Source organism: Sinocyclocheilus rhinocerous, unplaced genomic scaffold (assembly GCF_001515625.1).
Source record: "Sinocyclocheilus rhinocerous isolate Xijiao unplaced genomic scaffold, SAMN03320098_v1.1 scaffold950, whole genome shotgun sequence".
Lineage (NCBI taxonomy): Eukaryota > Metazoa > Chordata > Actinopteri > Cypriniformes > Cyprinidae > Sinocyclocheilus > Sinocyclocheilus rhinocerous.
This window is the reverse complement of record NW_015637169.1, coordinates 551949-572126: the sequence shown is the minus strand read 5'-3', so window position 1 is coordinate 572126 and position 20178 is coordinate 551949. Positions and strand designations below refer to the sequence as shown.

The following is a 20178-nucleotide window of genomic DNA, read 5'->3' as shown; positions in this document are numbered from 1 at the left end:
CTACAATACTACAGCGAGAATAAAAGTTATGCTTTCTTTCTTTGCGTGAACATTTGGGCGGCTTTATGCAAATCTTCCCACATAGTGAGGTAGGTATGTGGGGGCGTGTTCGAACGAGCCGTTTTAGGTAGGTGTGGCTAACTCTTAACTTTTATAAAGAATATCTCTTTGGATTTGAGACTTTAGTCTTTGCAACTTTACAGATCTTCTTTATGCACCAAGAGCTTGTAACACTCTAAAGAGAAAGGAAAAAATGAAATCGCATCATATGACCCCTTTAATAGTTTCCGAATGCACAGTAAATCGTATATATTGTTGTGTGGGAGTAACAGGAATCGAACAAATGACTTGATAGTCACTGTTTCCTGTATTAGTGCAGCTGTAGTATTTGGAGTTTTATTATTTTTGGACTTTTGGGTTTCAGATTTCAAACACAATTTCAAACCACATTATGAACTAAATTATCTTGTATTCAGTGCTGTCTTCAATTCCTGCTCAGAAGTCTCAGTAAACGTTGTTTGTGTATTTTGCAGGACTGCCAGATCCCTTCGCTAAGGTGGTGGTGGACGGTTCAGGGCAGTGCCACTCGACAGACACAGTGAGGAACACGCTGGACCCCAAATGGAACCAGCACTATGACCTGTAAGAGCTCTTCCTGGTCTGATTGCATTCAAACACAGCCAGTGGCACACCTTGATTCCCTTTGCACTGATGCCAGCTCAGTTTAAACCTGAGACAATAATCTTCAGATAGCAGAATCAAGAAGACCACCACTCAGAAGCAGATCTCATTTCCAAGCACATGGTCATCTGTCCACTTGTTTGAGTCTTAGAGATTTGGCTTCCAGCGCTGCAGCTCTTTTCTGTAGGGGCTTAAGAGTGTCAGACTCTGTCATTAGATGCCTCATGTGTGGTTCATTTCGGCCCTTTTTCTGCGTGAGTCACCCAGAGCGATTGAGCCTGTTTTTGACATCACATTTAAGTGTGCTTATGGATTATGCTTTACTTGCAACTGGGTTTAAAACAAAACAACAACAAAAATGAAAGAAAACAAACAAATCAAGCCAGTATGATTCCATAATATGGAATATTCAAACATTACAGAATATTCTGCCATTATATTATTGCCATGGTCTTTCAAATCTGTATATTGTTTTCTGCTGTGAAAAAAATGATATTTTGGAGAATGTTTTTCCATACAATAAAAGTGGATCCTTATTTTATTTTATTTTATTTCATTTCATCTCATTTCATCTGCCAAGCAACAGAAAAGAAAAAACACACTATAGAAGTTGTTCATGCAACTTGTGTAAAGTATTTCAAGTCTTCTGAAACTAAACGTTAGCTAACTGTAAGAAAAAACAAAATTGATTCATTTCATCCTCCCCTAACCTCAACATCTCTTTTGCATTTCTGTATATTATGCATGTCACACTCAGGAACCAATGTCACGAACCGTATGTTTGAATTTACGCAATTCAGATTTGAATTCTGCGATGGTGGGGAAAATCGCCAACAAACATAGTTTGTGTTGACCACTTTTATGGTGCGTTTTTTTCCCTCGTTTAAGCTCAACATTAAAATGTCCAATTTATTGTATGGAATTTTTTTTTTCTAAAAATCTTTCATTTCTGTTCAAAATTACGTGTTCATCCAAAGAAAGAAAATCATGAATGGCATGACGGTGTGTAAACAATGCTAAAATTAAAATTTGTGGGTGAACAAACCCATTAACATGCACTTTCAAATAAGCCCAGGGGTTTTTCTTGAACCGGCGGTGTACGATTTCTTCCAATCTCTTCATCAGTGTAGCCCATCAGTAAAGCTCCCAGCATCCTTCAGGCTTTGAGGAAATTAGGTCACCTCCTCTGGAGTCGACGGCTTTATCTGTGGAGATCACAGGACGGATTTCCATGGGTGCAAAATCCCATAACCTTTCGTTATACCGTACGCTTCTAGCTCTATTTACATTTTTTAAGAGGTTTTATCTCCAACTATGAGTATCAACAGTTTCACAGCATGGAATAAAAATAGAAACTATCCCTCCACACAGGCTTGTCGCTTTTCCCACAGACCAAAAGCAAAACTTAAGAGAAGATGCAAAGCACTAAAAACCGACATGCAAGGAAAGGCCGGCAAACAAAAAAGAAGGGGAGCAGATTTCCAATACTTGTCCCGTTCTCATGTCGTGCTGACAGTCGCAGCTAGAGGAAGCACACGTCTCTGTTTGTTTGGTTGCCAGGGCAACCGTAGACTAGCCCTCACCCCCCAGGAAGGCCTTCGAGTTCGCCAAACATGTCACGTCTGTCAGCGGAAAATAGGCCGCCGTTTCCGCAGCCCACCCCGAAACCCGGAATAATGGGTGGGGAAGAGAAAACCAAGGAGATGTTGCTTAAATCTTACATCTGAAATACTGAGGGATTTCTGTTCGCCATCTTGAACTCAAGTTATAAGTTAGTAAATCTGTGATTCCCGTAATGCACATCACAGTTGTCTCTTTGTTGGCAGGGAAAACAGTTGAAATGTTGCCATTGTTATTGAGCTGTTTGGTAGTTTTGTTATTTTCGTTGAATGTCAGGACCAGAAGAATGTCAGAATCATTCAGTGATGAAAGATTGACAGGTCTAAAAACCTCCCAGGGCTGCATGTTGAACTGGAAGATAACTGCTAATGTGTGTAATGAAGAATAGCACCAAAAAAAAGCCAGCAGAGATTAACATTTATATTTTATATTCATGCATTTAGCAGACGCTTCTATCCAGAGCGACTTGCGATAGAGGAATAAGTAATAAGGTTAAAACATAAACCTAGATGTGAGGAGACTTAAAAAACGAAAGCGGGAGAAAGATGCGCTAGATATTTAGGTCAGAACATCAGTTTTGGGAGATGTTTTCTGTAGAAATTGATTAAAAGTAAGGCAAAAGAAACAGACTTTAGGAAATGTAGACTTGTAAAGGGAACAATGCACAAACACAATGCTAAACTATTGAATGAAGTGAGCTCCAAGCTTGACTAGTTCTTAAATCCTGGTTAGTTAGGTGACCTGCTCTAATATTATATCTAATGCTTTGTTTGTGTATAAAGGTTGTATCTCTTCATATAAATCTATGTGTCCTGTTAAAATCAGTTTGTGATGGGTGGTTATAGCCGCCAAAGTAGTATTAGTAAATTTTCAAACCAATTTTTTTTAAATGATCTTTATTTTGTTGTTTGTTTGTTTTCTGGTTAAAGGTCAATGTTGTATAACTGTCTTGAAGTGGGGAAAATATAGAAATTAAGTAGCCATAATTAAGTAGCAAAATTAGTAGTAGCTATAAGTAGCCATAATCTTGTATCCTTATTTATTGTATTCTTACTTGAGTAGAGTGGTTTTACTTTAAACTATTAATAATGCAAAAAAAAAACATTGACTCTTTAAAGAAACAAGATTTTAACATTATTTTTTTGTTGGATACCTGGCCATATGGGATTGGTCGGCAATGATCAGGCAGATAAAGTGGCTAAGGAAGCTCCTAAGGAAGCAGTATTTCTGATGGATCATGTGACAGTGGAGACTGGAGTAATGGCTGATAAAAATTCAGCACTGCATCACAGAAATAAGTTATATTTTAAAGTATATTAAAATAAGAAACCAATATTAGAAATTGCAATAATATTTCACAATATTACTAATTGTATTAATTTTTAATATTAATAATTTTCACAATATTGTTTTTCTGTATTTTTGATCAAATAAATACAGCCTTAATGAGCATAAGAGACTCCATTAAAAAAAAAAAAAAACTTTAAAAATCTTAGTGATCCCAAACTTTTTAACAGCAGTGTATGTATGTGTGTGTCTTTAGTTGAGGTTTATGTTCACATATCTTTTTACTTGAGTATTTCGGTATGTTTTCAGACACGTTAAATTAAGAATTTTGGTTAAAAGTGTTTTTCAAAATGAATTCAAAGATTACATTTGTATAAGCTTGCCACATATGCTTTGAATTAGATTTTAAATAAAAATATTGTCATTGTATTTGTTATTACCACATTTACAGAGTTAAAGGTGGGGTAAATGATTTCTGGTAGCCAATGTTGATATTTCAAATCACCAAAACAAACACGCCTCTACCCCAAAAGGGTCTCGCCCCTATTTTGATAGCTCCACCCCACACATACATGCGCAACCCAGGCAACGATTATGGTGGAATCTGCTGTATTATTATCTGCTGTATTAAACATATTATCTTACTTTTCGAACACACTTTGGGAGCTGATGCTTGAAACAGACAGTGGAGGAGTTTAGACGCTCCAGGCTTATAGAGTGTGGAAATGAATGTGTCTATCATAGCTAAAGGGAACGACAATACAATTGCAGATGAACAAACAAGCGAACATGACACACGAGCATATTCAAGCAAAACCAATGTTACTCGCCTATCGAGAAGAAACAAAGCAACCTCGGCGTCCGATCGCAGGTCTTCCCGCTCCTTGAGTTCTCTCCAGCGCTGGAAAGCTGATCCGAAATTTACAAGGGTCCTACTACTTGCCTTATCGTAAGCCTTCTTTTGTTCCACAGACGGTTTCTTCTTTTGTTTTTTTTTATCCGCCATCTCTATCTTTCTGTCGCTCGACTCGGCTAATGTCCGTCCTGTGCACTGAGCGCTCTCTCCTCTGCATCATGAGTAGACACGCCCCTTACTGCTGATTGGCTACAAGTTTGTTTTGGTACCCGGCCCGACTCAGTTTTCTAAAGCGTTTTTAAAAAAAAAATACATACCCCACCTTTAAGGTTGTTGGAGTTTCCTGGGAAAGTTCAGAAACAATCAGTGAGGTTTGATGAAGGGTTATCAGAGAAACCTAAAATGCACTAAACCGTAATTATCTGTGGTTAAGTGTTGACAGCGCAGGTTTCGGTTTATTGTTTTACCTTTTGTTTTGTACTGTCATCCTTTGGTCTGGTTGGGTAACTTGTTGCTACAAGCTCTTGTCTGGTATAAGTCAAATTTGTATATAAGTATTGTGTATAAAGGCTGTTATGAGCTCAGACTTCAGAGCTGTTTTTTGGCTCTGTAGACGGTTGATAAACGTTCTCCAGATCAGAGAGAAGAACTCTGATTGTTTGGATTTTGTTGGACTCATTCTGGTGAGAACATCCACACAGTCATTGGCGTTCTGTCTTCTTGTTTCTTTCATCCTACCCCTTTTTCTGCCCTTTCTCTCTTCACTCCTCTACCTCTTCGATTGGTTTTCAGTCCAAACAAGGTCTGTTGCCCAGGGATTCTGTCCCATTGGCAGGCTGACAGAACGTTCAGACTTTGCTTGGACATTTTTTGACAGCCTAGCTCCGTTTGATGTCCAGTTCTGGAGGTGTTTCTGTTCCCCCGAATTTAAGGGAATCATTTGTTTTGTCTAACGCCATGCCAGAACATTCAGACAAACCAGCTGAGCTTCATGTCGGACTTGATGAAATGCATGCGGCGGTGAGAGAACAAGAGAGCTGCATGGGATCGCTTGAAGTTCTTGAGCTTCTTCGTTAGTTTTGCTGAAGGCATGAGAAGATTTGAGGTGTTTTTACCTCAAAAGGACCAAACAAAATTATGCAAAGACGTCAATGAAGTGAAAACGATCCCAGTTCTCTCTGCACTCTTACTTCTTCCTGTTCTTCATATGGTTTTCAACTTCATCTACTTCCTTTGTCACCTTCTTTGTCTTCACAATCTTATTCCTTGTCATTGTCGCCCTCTTCCTCGCCACCTTCTTCATTGATTTCTATCTACTTTGACATCTTGCACTTTTATTATCTTCATCTTCTTCCTCTTTGTAGTCTTCTTTTGATTGGCGTCTTTTTCCTCTTCATCATCTTTTCCCTCTTGCTCTTCTTCATTTTCATCTACTTCCTCCTCCTGTCATCATCTCGCTTTTCTTTTTAATCTTTCTCTGTTGCTTTTTCATTGTCTTCATCTTTTTCGTTCTTCTTCCTCATCTTCATCTACTTCCTGTACCTCTTCATCTACCTTTTGTCATTTTTCGTCTTCCTCTTCCATGTCTTCTTCCTCGCCTTTTTCTCTTCTACTTCCTTTTCCTCATCTCTGTCATTTTTACTTACTTTGTCATCTTCCACTTTTTCTTTGTTGTCATTTAATTTACTCTATTCTCTAATTTACTCTATTATCTTTGTCATCTTGGTCTTCTTCCTCATCTTCTTCCTCTAAGTCTGCCATCTTTCTCTTTTTTTCCCCCCTCATCTTTGTTGTCTTTCTCTTCATCTTCTGGCTTTTCCTGTTCTCCCCCGTTACTTCCTCTTTGTTGCCATCTTGCGCTTCTTTGTCATCTTTCTCTTCTTCTCTTCCTATTCCTCTTCAGTATTTATTTTTCTTCTTATACTGACGAGTTATTCGTCTTCATAATTATCTTCAGTGTTTTTGTCTTCCTTTTTATCCTCTGTCATTTTTCTGACATCATCTTCACCATCTTCTTTTTTTTTTTTTTATGAAATCCTCATTGCAAAACAGATCTTCTCCTCTGAGCCGCTGTATGTAATCATGTTTCATAATTCATGTTTTAAGCAAGAACCATGGGCTGTCGAGACTGATATGGTCTGAGTCTGGTTTGCTTTTAAAGGAGACATGATTGAAAATGTCGAAATCTGACGTCTCTTGTTATGTCTTCAGGTATATCGGGAAGTCGGACTCCATCACTATCAGTGTGTGGAACCATAAAAAGATCCATAAGAAACAGGGAGCGGGATTCCTGGGATGTGTACGGCTCCTCTCCAACTCCATTAACCGACTCAAGGACACAGGCTGTAAGTGTGTGTGTGTGTATGATTGGCTCAGAAACAGTCTGTTAGTGTGTGTGTATAATTAGCTCAGACAACATCGGTTTAATGTGTGCGTGTGTGAGTGTGTGTAAAACTGGCTCAGGCAGATTTCAAGTGTACTTTTGTGTGTGTATAATTGGCTCAGTATGTACTACAATGGCTGTGTGTGTTAAGTGGGCAAACTTTAAATAAAACACACAACAACAATGTTTTTGGACAAAATAATATATCTTACTTTGGCTGAAGACCACTGTCTGTCTCAGGTAGAAGACGTCCTGTTATTTGTGTGTCACTTTCCTGTCGGCTGCACAAGAACCTGTGTTTTTTGCTGGTGGACTACGGTAAGTCAGTATGTTTAGGGTACGAGTCTGTCTGGCTGCGTTCCAGCCCCACGCTTGTGTTTAAGACAATTTTAAAAGCAGGCTTTCCCTAGAAACCCTCCAGCGTGACCACTGTCCTGGATAAGCACAGGAAACCCACAGCTGGAAGTGATTCAGTTCACCATTTCCTGTTGCACCCCTTCTGTCTCTCCGCTATCATTCTTTCTCTGTCTTTTCTCATTCTCACTCTTTATCTGTCTCCAGTTCAGTCTGTCAGTAATAATCACGGTCTTAAGTAGGAAATGATTATTTAATAGAAATTATTTTGTTCTTAGATTTTTTTTAGTTAATATAAATTCACAGAAATATCACATCTTGCTTTTCCGATTCATTTTCATCTGTTTCCTCTTCCTATTTGTCACGATCTTCCTCAGCTTCTTCCTCTTTTTCTTTTTCTTGCTCTATATAGAAATATACATTTCTATGTATTTCTATATATATTTGTGAAATACTATTACAATTTCTATTTTAATATATTATAAAATGTTTTTTTTTTTCAAGTTGAAGATAGATTTCTGAGAGCCGTGTGTGAAGTATTTGGAGTGTAACTTTTTTGTTGTTACAATTACAGTAACTTTACAAAAATGTATAGTTTTTGACTATATCATAATATGGTCTGGTTAATTATTATTTTTATTTTTTAAAAAACATTTTGTAATCATTTTTGAATTGCCATTGTTCCCTATCAGTGTATCCCTAGTCTTTAGTAAAAGTTACATTCAGCCATAAAACCATCGTCATCATTCTTCGCAGGTGTTTGACCATATGAAGGAGTTTAAATGTGAGTGGAGTGTGTTAGGATGGGTGAACGCTCCTCCAGCCTTGTTTAGTCTAGCTGTGCATCCTGATCTGACTGAGTGTGTGTGTGTGTGTGTGTGTGTGTGTGTATGTGAGTGTGAGAACAGATAGGGGCCTCTCTAATGTCTGTAGGCTACTTGTTATTCCTGTCTCCCTCTTTCCGGCAATGACAGAGAGCCCCAGCGTGTTTCTGGAAGCGTCTCACTCCTATCAGCACATCTACAGTCTGAGAGGAATAAAGCAGCCTCTGTGTGTACACACACACACACACACACACACACACTGATACAGAGCGCTGCAGTGTATGTGACCTCACACATGAAATGTGGAGCGTTTTAGGCTGTTTTTTAAGTCTCGGATGGTTCGCCGAGCGAGGAGGTCAGAGGTTATGACACAAATGCCACGCAGGCTCTTTGGTTTCTCAACCTTTTTCTTTTTCCTGACACTCTTTTTTTTTTCTCTCTTTCATTCATTTATAGATCAGCGTTTGGACCTGAACAAGTTGGGGCCCAATGACAGCGATACCGTGAGGGGACAGATAGTAGGTGAGTCACAAGCTTTGCTCGTTTGGAGGAATTGACCTGTCAGGAATTTGCCACATCTGCCATTTATCCCGTGAGTCACACCATCTTCAAAGCTTGTCGTTAATGATGGTTAAACCCACGCATTTACTTTCGACGCCCTAAAAACGTCCCTGGTTTGGGAGCAAAGGAGGAAAAACGTGCTCATTCTGTCTGATTTATCTGTTGCGTTTCGTTATTCCGTTGTGATTTTCTTTCATGCTCTCGAAGAGCCGCATTGTTCCTTCATCAAGAAAGGGTTTTGTGGGGTGGTGATGTATTTGCGCCCCGGGATGCACGTCCCATGGCCACACCACAGTTTTTACAAGCAGCCATTCATCAGAAGATGAATGCTTTCCCATGGCCGAGAGTTTCAAACAACCCTCTTATATGCCTGTATGTCTTCATGTCAACGTCAAGATTTGCGTCACATATGCGTTTTGATGAGTCGCATGAATGTAAGCAAGTAGTTATTAACCCCAACCCTAAGGCAAGCTTTACTATTACTATAGCTTATACTAAACGCTTAGAACAAACTCCTAACCCTAAATATATATATCTTATTGCACACTATTTGTATAAAAATATGGTATATTTGTGTCTGCCAATATTATAATAATAATTATTATCATTATTATTATTATTATTATTTAAATTGAACATTTTTTTAAACAATTTATTTTATTTTTTTATTTATAATTCATTAAAAATGCAGTATCTTTGATAATAAAGATAACAATATGGGTTGGGTTTTTTAATTGATCTTTTTTTAAATGCATTAATTTATTAAATGCATACTTTTTTTATTGTTTTTTTTAAATGCATGATCTATATCGGTTTCTGCAATTTTTTTCCCAGTTCTTTTAGAATTACTTTTTTTCTATTTAAAATGTATTATTTATTAAAAATACAGTATCTGTATCTGACAATATGGGTTGAGTTTTTTACTTTTTTAAATGCATTATTTTTTAAATCATTTTTTAATGCATGCAAATATTGTTATTTATTTATTTATTTTTACCATTTTTTTAAATCACTTTTTCTCTTTAAAATGGATCATTTATAAAAAATGCAGTATCTGTATCTGACAATATGGGTTGGGCTTTTTTAATTGATCTTTTTTTAATGCATTATTTTATTAAAGGCATACATTTTTACATTAATTTTTTAAATGCATGATCCATATTTGTATTTGCAAATACTGTTTTTTTTTTAAACCAGTTTTTTTAAATCACTTTTTTTCTATTTAAAATTGATAATTTATTAAAAATGCAGGATCTGTATCTGACAATATGGCAATATTTCAATGCGTGATCTATATCTGTATTTGCCAATATACTTTTTTGATCCCTTTTTAAAAACATTTTTTAATTGATAAATTCTAAAACCGTCTCGATTGGTGTCCTGTATATGTGTTTTTTTTAAATTGATCGGTTTTCAAATTGACTATTAGTATCTAATAAAATAACAACATTCCAACATTTTAAAAAATGTAGGATTCATTTAAAAAACACATACATACATACATACACCCCAAAACGGCAATATCTATGCTATGCGTGTCACTCATCTTGGCATTGCTGTCACATTGTCTCTGTCAATCCATGACACACGAAACTATCACAGATGGGACTCATCTAACAGCCTGTTTATGTGTGTGTGTGTCAACAGTTAGTCTTCAGTCCAGGGACAGGATAGGCACCGGAGGGCCAGTCGTGGACTGCAGTCGTCTGTTTGACAACGACCTGCCTGATGGGTACGTGAAATAACTCTTTAAAAGCAACTAAATGAGTGCAGTGATAAAAGCTAAAAAGATAAAACAGTGTTTAGCATTAGCAGATACTGAACAGTAGCAGCCAGCGTTCTTATCCAACCCCTGTGTTTGTTCCTGTGCCATGTGCCTGTGTCTGTCTGTCTGTTCGTCTGTATGAATGTCTCTTTGTGTTCTTTCTGCAGCTGGGAGGAGAGGAGAACTGCATCTGGTCGGATCCAGTATCTGAATCATATCACACGCAGCACCCAATGGGAGAGACCTACCAGGTGGGGCCAGGTTTCCTTTGTTGTAGTCCTAGTTCACTTTTTATTTATTTCTTATTATCTATTTTATTTTCTTGTTTTTTTTTATTTTACTTTTTTTTTTTTTTTTTTTTAATAACATTTTTCTTTGTAGTTTTTTATTTATTATTTTTTATTTGTTTTATTTTGATTTTACTTTTGATTTATTTTTCTTTTTATTTAATTGTTTTCTAATTTTATTTAGTTATTTATTTTTGTTTTACTTTTTATGTTTTATTTTTAATTTTTTAGTTTGGTTAACCAAATGGTTTTGCAGACTGAAGCAAAGTCTTGTGGGATAAAGGCATTTTGGCTTACCCCAAATTACTGTCCAGGTCATTGCGTTTGAGGTGGTTTTGCTGAATAGGACAGTGATTCTTGTCTATGAGTGTGTACCCGTGTGCCGCACAACAGGAAAATGTGCGTCGGCCACATCTGTCTTCTTTGCCATCTCAGACACTGACCCAAATGTATCCAGAATACAGCTGAAAGATATACAGCAGCGTCTGGAGCATCCCCACTTCATAAATTTTTAAGGAAACACTCAACCATACAGACCAAGAAACATTCCAGGCAACATTCCAAGACGAAGATCTAGAAAAAACGCTGGTCTGGACTGCGTTTCCCAAACGCTTTGGTCTCTACGATCTACTTATGCTTACGATGCATTTGGGAAACTCAGCCCAGGACAGCGTCTCCAACATAAATGAATTTAGCTCAAATAATAGGAGACGTGTGAAAATATTTTTTCATTAAGTGTATTTAGGGTGCATAATAGGGGTTGAACGATTCAGATCAGATCAGATTTTTCTAAGTCGACATTTATGTGATAAAAGTAGAGTCGACGTCAACAAGTTGCTGATGACGTCATTAATGAACAAATAAGCCTGAAGCTTGAGCTGAGACTCGAACACCTTGTGCACAGCTATGGCATGTGACACAGCGCTGCCCACAGGGCTATTGCTCCTATAACAGCTCATTTTTATCAGTTCTTTTGTCTTTGGGTCGTTATATTTCTCACAGATTTCTGCTCGTTCTAAATCAGATACAGATAAAGTAGCACAGTAAAGATTACATTCATATGAATGTGAGAGCGATTGCGTGTGTGAATGAATTCTACCTGGCAGCGTCTCTCTACTAGTAGTGAAGCTGTGCGTTTTAGTTACTAAAAAAATGCTATAACTTTTCAGTTTCTGAGCTATATTATTGAGAAATCACAGAAGAGGGTTGACAATACATTTCCGCTCTGCGCTACTGAATGATTCTGTGTGCGCGATGTGTGCGTGATGTACGAGCTACTGTCTGTAGCCTATGTGTGTGCATTACAATGCAGCAGGGCATTAGATTAGAACGGCGATTAACTTCCCTGTACAATAAACTGTTTAAAACGTGCATTCTCCCGTTCAGTGTTGAGCATCCAGATGGTATTATCACACGTCTTGTGGAGCGCTTTTGGAGCATGCATTTATTTGTCATTTTAACTGTTTAAAATCGTAGCGTAAATGTGGACTTCAAAGATTTCTATATCAAGCTTAAAGGGGTCATCAGATGCCCATTTTCCACAAGTTGGTATGATTCTTTAGGGTTTTAATGAAAAGTCTATAACATACTTAAAATGTAAATGAGCTCTGCTCGCCCCGCCCCTCTCTTCCGTGGGGTGATGAGCCGTTCTCTGAGACGATAAACTTTAGCTGCATTCATCGTGAAACTTGCTAACTAGCACATTATTAGGAAAGGCAGTTTGCAAAGACTGTTCATTAAAAAAAAACGTATATACTCACTTCTTCTGGAGGTGAAGCTGGATCACGAATGATTCATGCGAAGATAACCGCATTTAGGTAGATCGGGGGCGCATTCCCTTCAAAAACAAAAGTAATCCACTGCGTCTTCAGCGGTTCAGATGTCATGAGTAAATGACGACAGCTATGTTGATTATTACCTCCAACAACAAAACACCTCAATCGCTTAGGAGACATTCTTGTCTACATCTGCTCCGGCGTCAAACAATGGCGGACTGATGACAGCTCACTCAGGGCGAGTCTAAGGTAAAACGCTAGTGTCAATCAACAATCGTGGGAGGGGCCTGGGTCTGTTTGACGTCACACAGCTAAGAATCTGAGAACTGCTTGATTTGAGAAAGGGGATATTATTTATAGGGATTAAAAAAAAACACTGGGTGGATTTTTATCATTATAGGGAGGTTGAGTACACACACTGCCAACACATATTTATGTTCAAACAACATGTAAAAGTGAATTTTGCATCCGATGACCCCTTTAAAGCATCATGGCAGAGCATTAAAGTAGACCAATCGATTAGTCGACTAGTTGGTGCAACTGTCCTCTATTTTATTCCAAAAACACCCATTTACTCTTTTGTTTCTACTCTACAGCCTCTATTTTTCTAGTCTTTCCTCTAGACTGGGGGGATTTGGTTCAGTTCAGCCATAAGCACGTTAGTGAGGTTAAATGTCGACACTGGGCGACTAGTCCTAGTGTGCAGCACGCATTACAATTCACAGCCACTGAAGCTCTTGAAACACCATTTTGGTTCTGACGTTGCTTCCAAAGGCTCGGATGTGTTGAAACGGAGTGGAACAGAGGGAATATTGAAAGCGAGTACAGGCTGTGTTTATGCGCTACATGATTCAGCACTCTGTCCTCGTTCGGTGAGCTCGTGTTGCCAGCCACTTCACGACTGAGCTGCTGTTGCACTTAGATGTTTCCACTTCACAATAACAGCACTTACGGTCGACCTGGGCAGCTGGAGCTGGACAGAAATTCACTCCCTTGTTTGGAGAGGTTGCAGGTCTGCGACTTTGTCACGTTGAAAGTCACTCGGCTCCTCGCGGCGCTGCTTGCCAGTGTTTGTCTACGGAGACCGCAGGGCGCTGACACCGTTACATTATTCATTTAGTTTCCTAAGCAGCTGTACATTTTGTACTACTGAGATTTGAACCTCACACCAAAAGGTCACACTATTGTGTGCTTGGGTTTCCACAGCTAATACCCGTTTGTATTGTTTTAATATGAATCTGTAACCCAGCAGAGCAACCAAATTGTTACATGAGCCTACTGAAACAACAGCATAAACCAGCCTAAAGGCCCGTTCACACCAAGGACAATAACTATAAAGATAACGATAAAGATACAGTTCTAAAAATCGTTCTCAATATTAAAGAATAGCAGAGTCCATACTACAACTATAACGATAAAGACAAAGAGAAACGATATCGTTGGAATCACTTTCAAAACGATTTTTTTCCAGCTGATGAACGATAAAAAACTGACAGCCAATCAGAATCCATCCTGCTGTAACGAGCTCGAGAATTTAAAGCGGCAGACGCGTGTGCGCTTAGAATAAACAGACGATATCGTTCGCTGGTGTGGACGCTAATATCGTTATCTTTATAGTTATCTTTAGTTATTGTTCTTGGTGTGAACGGGGCTTAAGACGTTTTGCTGGTCTTAATCTGGTCGTTTGCCTGGTTTTAGAAGGATATTCAGGCATTTTTCAGCTGGTTAAGCTGGGTGACCCATTGTAATGAATCATCCACTGAAGGCGAGCGTAAGTGAGAACCCAAGTGCTATTTTATTTACAGCTGATATCCAAACAAGAAACACAGACTTGACTTGAACAGACATAGCATGAGCAGACTTGACATAAACAGACTAGACTCACCAACAGCGGGTTAAATACATACAATACACGACGAGGGCACAATGGGAACATGAAGCTACTTATAGGAAACAAGAGGGTCACATGACAAGAACAAACCAATGGGAAACAAGACACATGACTAAGACAACCAATCAGAACATGACACAATGAACAGGGGAACCAATGGCATGAATACATTAGGGCAAGGGAAGCATGACACAAACAGGGACCATGAAACAATTACAAAATAAAAGACATGGAAAACATGAACATGAAACAAAACACCACATTACACCGATTCAAATTAGCTTTATTTATTTATGTTTTATTTCTATTTTTATTTTTTTTATTTTTTTTTGCTTTTTATTATGATTTTACTTTTATGTTTTACTTCTGTTTTTATTTTATTATGTTTTTAATTTTTTTATTATGATTTTACTTTTTATATTTTATTTATTTTTATTTAAAAAATTAATTATTTTATTCATTTTTACTTTTTTATTTTTCGTTTATTTTAATTTATTGTAAGTTTATTTTTTGTTTTTGTTTTACTTTATACAATTTTCTTTTTTATAAATATTTTTGTATTTTTGTTAGAGGTGCAAATGGTTTGCAAACTAAAATAAAGTCTTGTAGGATGTAGGAGGATCAAGGTATTTTGGCTTGCCTAAATTACTTTCCAGGCCATTGGGTTTGGCGTAGTTTTGTTGAATAGGACAGACTAGCCTAAAATGGCTTCATGTCTGATCTGTTGGCTGGGTTTAAAGGGATTTTTAATTTTTTTAGTTTGTCAAGCTAATCACCAACTTAGCCACTCTTTCTGGGAGACCATTTTAAACCAGTTAAGATCAGCAAACTAACTTTTGGCTGGTTTAATTTTAAATTATTTTTTTTTTGCCAGCAAAGTCCAAACCATGTAGATAGGACCATGTAAATAGACTTAATTTTGTAATTTCAGAAAAAAACTCAATCTGGAAACTAGAAGGTGTTTTCAAGAACTAAGATGTTTCATCGTTCCAATATTTATGATAATATTTATTTTAAAAATGCAATGTAATCTTTGGTTTCAATTTCACATTTACATTTTACTTACACATTTATCACACACTTTTATTCAAGGGACTCAAAACTTTGCATTCAAAACTTTGCCTGGGAATCGAACCCATGACCTTAATGTTGCTAGCGCCAAACATTTCAACTATTTTAATGTAGTCTGTTGTCCCTCATGCTCTCATTTCCTCTTTCACACGCACAGGCCTGCGTCTGAGTACTCGAGCCCCGGCCGGCCGCTCAGCTGCCTGGTGGATGAGAACACGCCCATCATGACGCCCAACGGGGCAGCGGGCGTACCTGCGGATGATCCCCGGGTGCAGGAGCGGAGGGTTCGCTCTCAGAGACACAGAAACTACATGAGCAGGACTCACCTACACACACCGCCCGACCTGCCTGAGGGATACGGTTCGTTCAAACACACACATACACATCAGTTCTTCCATTAATACTGGCCAGCTTGCAAAGGTCAAAAATGCACCCTGCGCACACACACACATATGCACTTGCACTGGAAATTTGTGCTGCAGCAGGAGTAATTAAAATGTCTCTTGAGCTGTAGAAAAGGAGCTCGTCTGAAAAATCTCAGACGTGCCGTCAGCGCCAGCTGCAGGGTCAGACGGGTGACCTGGAAATCCCACTATGTCTGTGTGCGTGTGTGTGTGAGAGTCCGTGGAGAGATTCAGAGGACAGAGGTTATAGACACAGGTTAAACAGAGTTCTGTGTGCTGTCCTCTGCTCAAGTAGCTGAATGTGGGTCTGTAGACATGAGATGCAGGTCAAGTTCATGTGTGGAACAGGGACTTTATGAGATGGGCTGGGTGATATATCAGTATACATAAAAAAATAAATAAACAAATTCACTGTCAATAATAAACTTTCAAGTATTTTTCTGATATTTAACCCACATCTTGATGATCTGGTTTGTTGTGAGTGGCTAAAAAATTTCGGCTAACACTTTAGTTTAGGGACCGATTCTCACTATTAACTAGTTGCTTATTAGCATGCCTATTATTAACATATTGGCTGTTTATTAGTACTTATAAAGCAGATATTCTGCATGACCATATTCTACAACTCTAATCCTACCCAATGCCTAAACTTAACAACTACCTTACTAACTATTAATAAGCAGCAATTAGGAGTTTATTGTCGTATTTAGTGAGAACTGGACTTTAAAATAAAGTGCGACCAAATTTAATCTACGGTATTGTTTATTAGTATTGTTAGTATTGTATTGTTCACCATTTTACCATTTGTGACCCTGGACCACAAAACCAGTCATAAGGGTAAATTTTTTGAAATTGAGATTTATACACCATCTCAAAGCTGAATAAATAAGCTTTCCATTGATGTATGGTTTGTTAGGATAGGACCATATTTGGCCGAGATACAACTATTTGAAAATCTGGAATCTACGGTAGGACATTTACAAAATATCTTCATGGAACATGATCTTTACTTAATATCCTAATGATTTTTGGCATAAAAGAAAAATCAATCATTTTGACCCATACAATGTATTTTTGGCTATTGCTACAAATATACCCCAGCGACTTAAGACTGCTTTTGTGCTCCAGGGTCACATATTATTTGGTAAAACTATCTGAAAATACACAGAAATACAAAGATCTTCAGAACAAACCACTGAATTAAAAGCTTGGTTTAACTTTAGTCACTGACAAAACTATATTACTATTATATAGTAGTAGAATGAACTTTTTAATGTAATAATAATATATGTAGTGTTTTAATAAATTGCATTATTATTTTTTAAGGATTATCATGCAACCAAGATATTTTTTCATCCATGTTTTAATTTATACAGTATATAATTGTCAATAAAAATGCAACGTTTTGTTGAAAATTAATTATGTTTTAAAAGATTTATTAAATTGTTAACGTTCTACGAATGACTTTCATTAGTCAACATTTTTCATAATAACTTTGTATTAATTGATCAAACACATGGGGCCCTAAATTTAAAGGTAGCTTATACTGTGGAGTTTATTTAAAAAAAATTATTTTTACATTCATGTGAAATGCATTTTCTTCCCTATTAATAGTATGAAATGAACATCACGTTAAATATCAATATCAGTCGATATGGGAGAAAATATATAGTGATAATACTTTGAGAGTTTATTGAAGGTGATTTGTCTGAATCTGTGACTTCATCTCCATCATTTCAAAGCCACCACACAGATAAATCACACAGATTCATGAAGCTCTGTCCTCCTTTAACTCCAATAGATTCATTAAAGAAAGAAAAGCCCCATAATATGGAAGATTAACATGATCTTTGTTGGTTTTGTGTTAACATCAATTAAAATGAATCTTCTTGTTTATATTTAGCCATTATTTTCTCTTAATGAGGATTCATTTGTGTGATGCGGTCATAGTTTACAGTGATGGAATCAAACTGAAAGTGAAAGAATGAAAGTATCACTGCTGTGCATGCATAAGCTCATAAACAATGATTGTATTTGTCATTTTTTCACATTGTGAATGACCAATGGTGCCCCCTGGTGTTTGTTGACAGAGCAAAGGACCACGCAGCAGGGTCAGGTGTACTTCCTGCACACGCAGACGGGCGTCAGCACATGGCACGACCCCAGAGTGCCCAGGTACCTTACCTTTTTACACGTTCATTACTGTTCAAATTTTTTCACTTGTTTAACTTCTATTTTACACTGGATTTGTTTGCAAACCTTGTCCTAACCAAATGCAATGCATGAAGTCATTTTTAGTGACAAAATCAAAACATTAATGTGTTATATACAGCTATTGGTTTTTGACCAATCAGATATTATTATTAGTGAAAAATGCCTCAAAGCTCAGTGCTGTTAAATGGTTTGGACAAAAACTGAGAAGACGTGGACTTGGAAGCTCTATATGCGGGGACCGTTTAGCCAGTGTTTGTGTAGGCAAAGCTGCTTGTCATTTATCCGAGTGCATGAACGTGATTGAAAAAATGAGGGTGGGCTACGGGTTATTTTTCTAGTCTTTTCAGAGTTGACATTGAGCATTTTTGCAGTGCTGCACATTTTTTGCTCTATTAGTTTGATGATATTTGGCAGAAGCCTGAAAGCAACATCCCTGAAGTTTGTTTTGTCTAATTTTTTTACTTTGTCTTTTTGATCTTTGTATTGTCTGTTTTCTCACTTTGTTCTTGTTGTTTTTTTTGTCTTCCCCTCCACACGTTTACTCGAACTTCAGTCTGAGGAGCATGTTGAAATATATTTAAGCTATATGTTAGTGCTATTTTATGAATACTAGGCATTTTCATTTCCACTAATATCATTTCCACTATCAAATCATGATTATCATGATATAAATTATTTTCAAAATTTTCTTATTTATTTTACATTTTTATATTAAAAATATATAGTTTTTTCTTAATTTAAGTTATCTTAAAGACAAAGGTACAATCTATATAGAAAGAATTTAAAAATGTAAAAATGGTGAAAGTTTATTATGACTTATAATAAACTTTCAAAAATTTTTCACCACCAACTTCGACTTATACGACTTATATTTTTATTTAAATAATGCAAGCAGTGAATCCAATTTGATTTGTTGAATGAATATTTTCAAATGTGGATACATTTTATGTGTCCTACATATACAGTATAGAGAAAAGCAAAAAATAATAATTTTAATTAAATGATAACAAAAAATTATTTTATTAAAAATCACCTCTATAACATGAAACTTAGTATGTTGCTGAATCATCCAGCGAAAGAAGTAGAAATATATTCCAGATGTTTTTATGCACATTATGCTTCCCAAATGGCTCTATGACATTGTCTTTGAAATACTGTACTTAATGTAATGATATTATAACTATAGAATATAAGTAGTATTATAATTAACGTATCATAATAATTTATCATCTCAACAAGGAGAAAACTCCCGTTCTGTGTGCAAGAGCACATAAACGGCTTTAAAAAATCATAATATTAATAATATTATGATCATGTTAATTTAATGATTACAATAATCATAATATGTATAATTATATTCCTAATAATTCGTCTGTGCCTCTCTCTCTGCAGGGATCTCAGTAATGTGAATTGTGAGGAGCTGGGCCCATTGCCTCCAGGCTGGGAGATAAGAAACACAGCCACCGGACGAGTGTACTTTGTGGACCACAACAACCGGACCACACAATTCACAGACCCGCGTCTCTCCGCTAACCTGCACCTCGTCTTAAAGTGAGTCAGACTCAACCAGGCGCCATTTAACCTAGAAACCACTAGAGACAGGAACTAGCCGCACAATGTGCGTGACGCTGTGGTATTGCTGAAGTCTCATCCTGTCGTGTTTCACCTTTATTCCTACAGTCCCAGTCCGAATGGCTCCCGTGGTGCCGTTGAGGCTCAGAGCAGGTAAGGAATTAATTCGGACTCTCTGCAGTCGGAGCATTTTATCTCTGTTTTATCTGCGTGCAAGCTTGTGTGTGTCGTGTGAGCCAGAGGAATGCATTAATGGGGAGGGATCGAGTTTCTCTTTTCCTGTCCTGACAGATCAAAGGACGTGTCCCACATTCCGTCTTCCCACTTCATGTTCTTGCAGTAAGCAGAATATTCGGTGGGGTACAGGTGAAATCTCACAAGTCTGGGAATATCAGTTCACGTAGGAGCTCGCAAATGAAGCATTGCACCTGCATAGTATCTTTTCACAATGAGAAGCATCTACCTTTTAACCAGGATGTTTGAACTGGGATAGATCAATATGGCTTTTTCAATGAGCATTGCCAATATAAAAAAAAAAAAAAGGAAAATATGTACTGTAAAAACTTAGTGCTGTCAAACAATTGATTGTGAATCATCGCATCCAAAATTAAAAAAGTTTTTGTTTATATAATA

At 37.2% G+C, this 20178-nt stretch overlaps 1 protein-coding gene across 3 annotated transcripts in view; it reads left to right on the top strand.

Moving 5' to 3' along the window:
• Nucleotides 1-20178, top strand: part of smurf2 (SMAD specific E3 ubiquitin protein ligase 2) — a 57107-nt gene that overhangs the window by 22904 nt on the left and 14025 nt on the right. Inside the window, exons 3-11 of one of the 3 annotated variants that reach the window (XM_016563756.1) lie at nucleotides 534-642; nucleotides 6656-6789; nucleotides 8462-8527; nucleotides 10214-10298; nucleotides 10499-10582; nucleotides 15513-15715; nucleotides 17850-17934; nucleotides 19366-19524; nucleotides 19654-19698. In XM_016563756.1, coding sequence (XP_016419242.1) covers nucleotides 534-642; nucleotides 6656-6789; nucleotides 8462-8527; nucleotides 10214-10298; nucleotides 10499-10582; nucleotides 15513-15715; nucleotides 17850-17934; nucleotides 19366-19524; nucleotides 19654-19698 — 970 coding nt within the window. Of the gene's footprint in view, nucleotides 1-533; nucleotides 643-6655; nucleotides 6796-8461; nucleotides 8528-10213; nucleotides 10299-10498; nucleotides 10583-15512; nucleotides 15716-17849; nucleotides 17935-19365; nucleotides 19525-19653; nucleotides 19699-20178 lie in introns of those variants that run through there. The other 2 variants (XM_016563755.1, XM_016563757.1) reach the window with 2 other exon arrangements.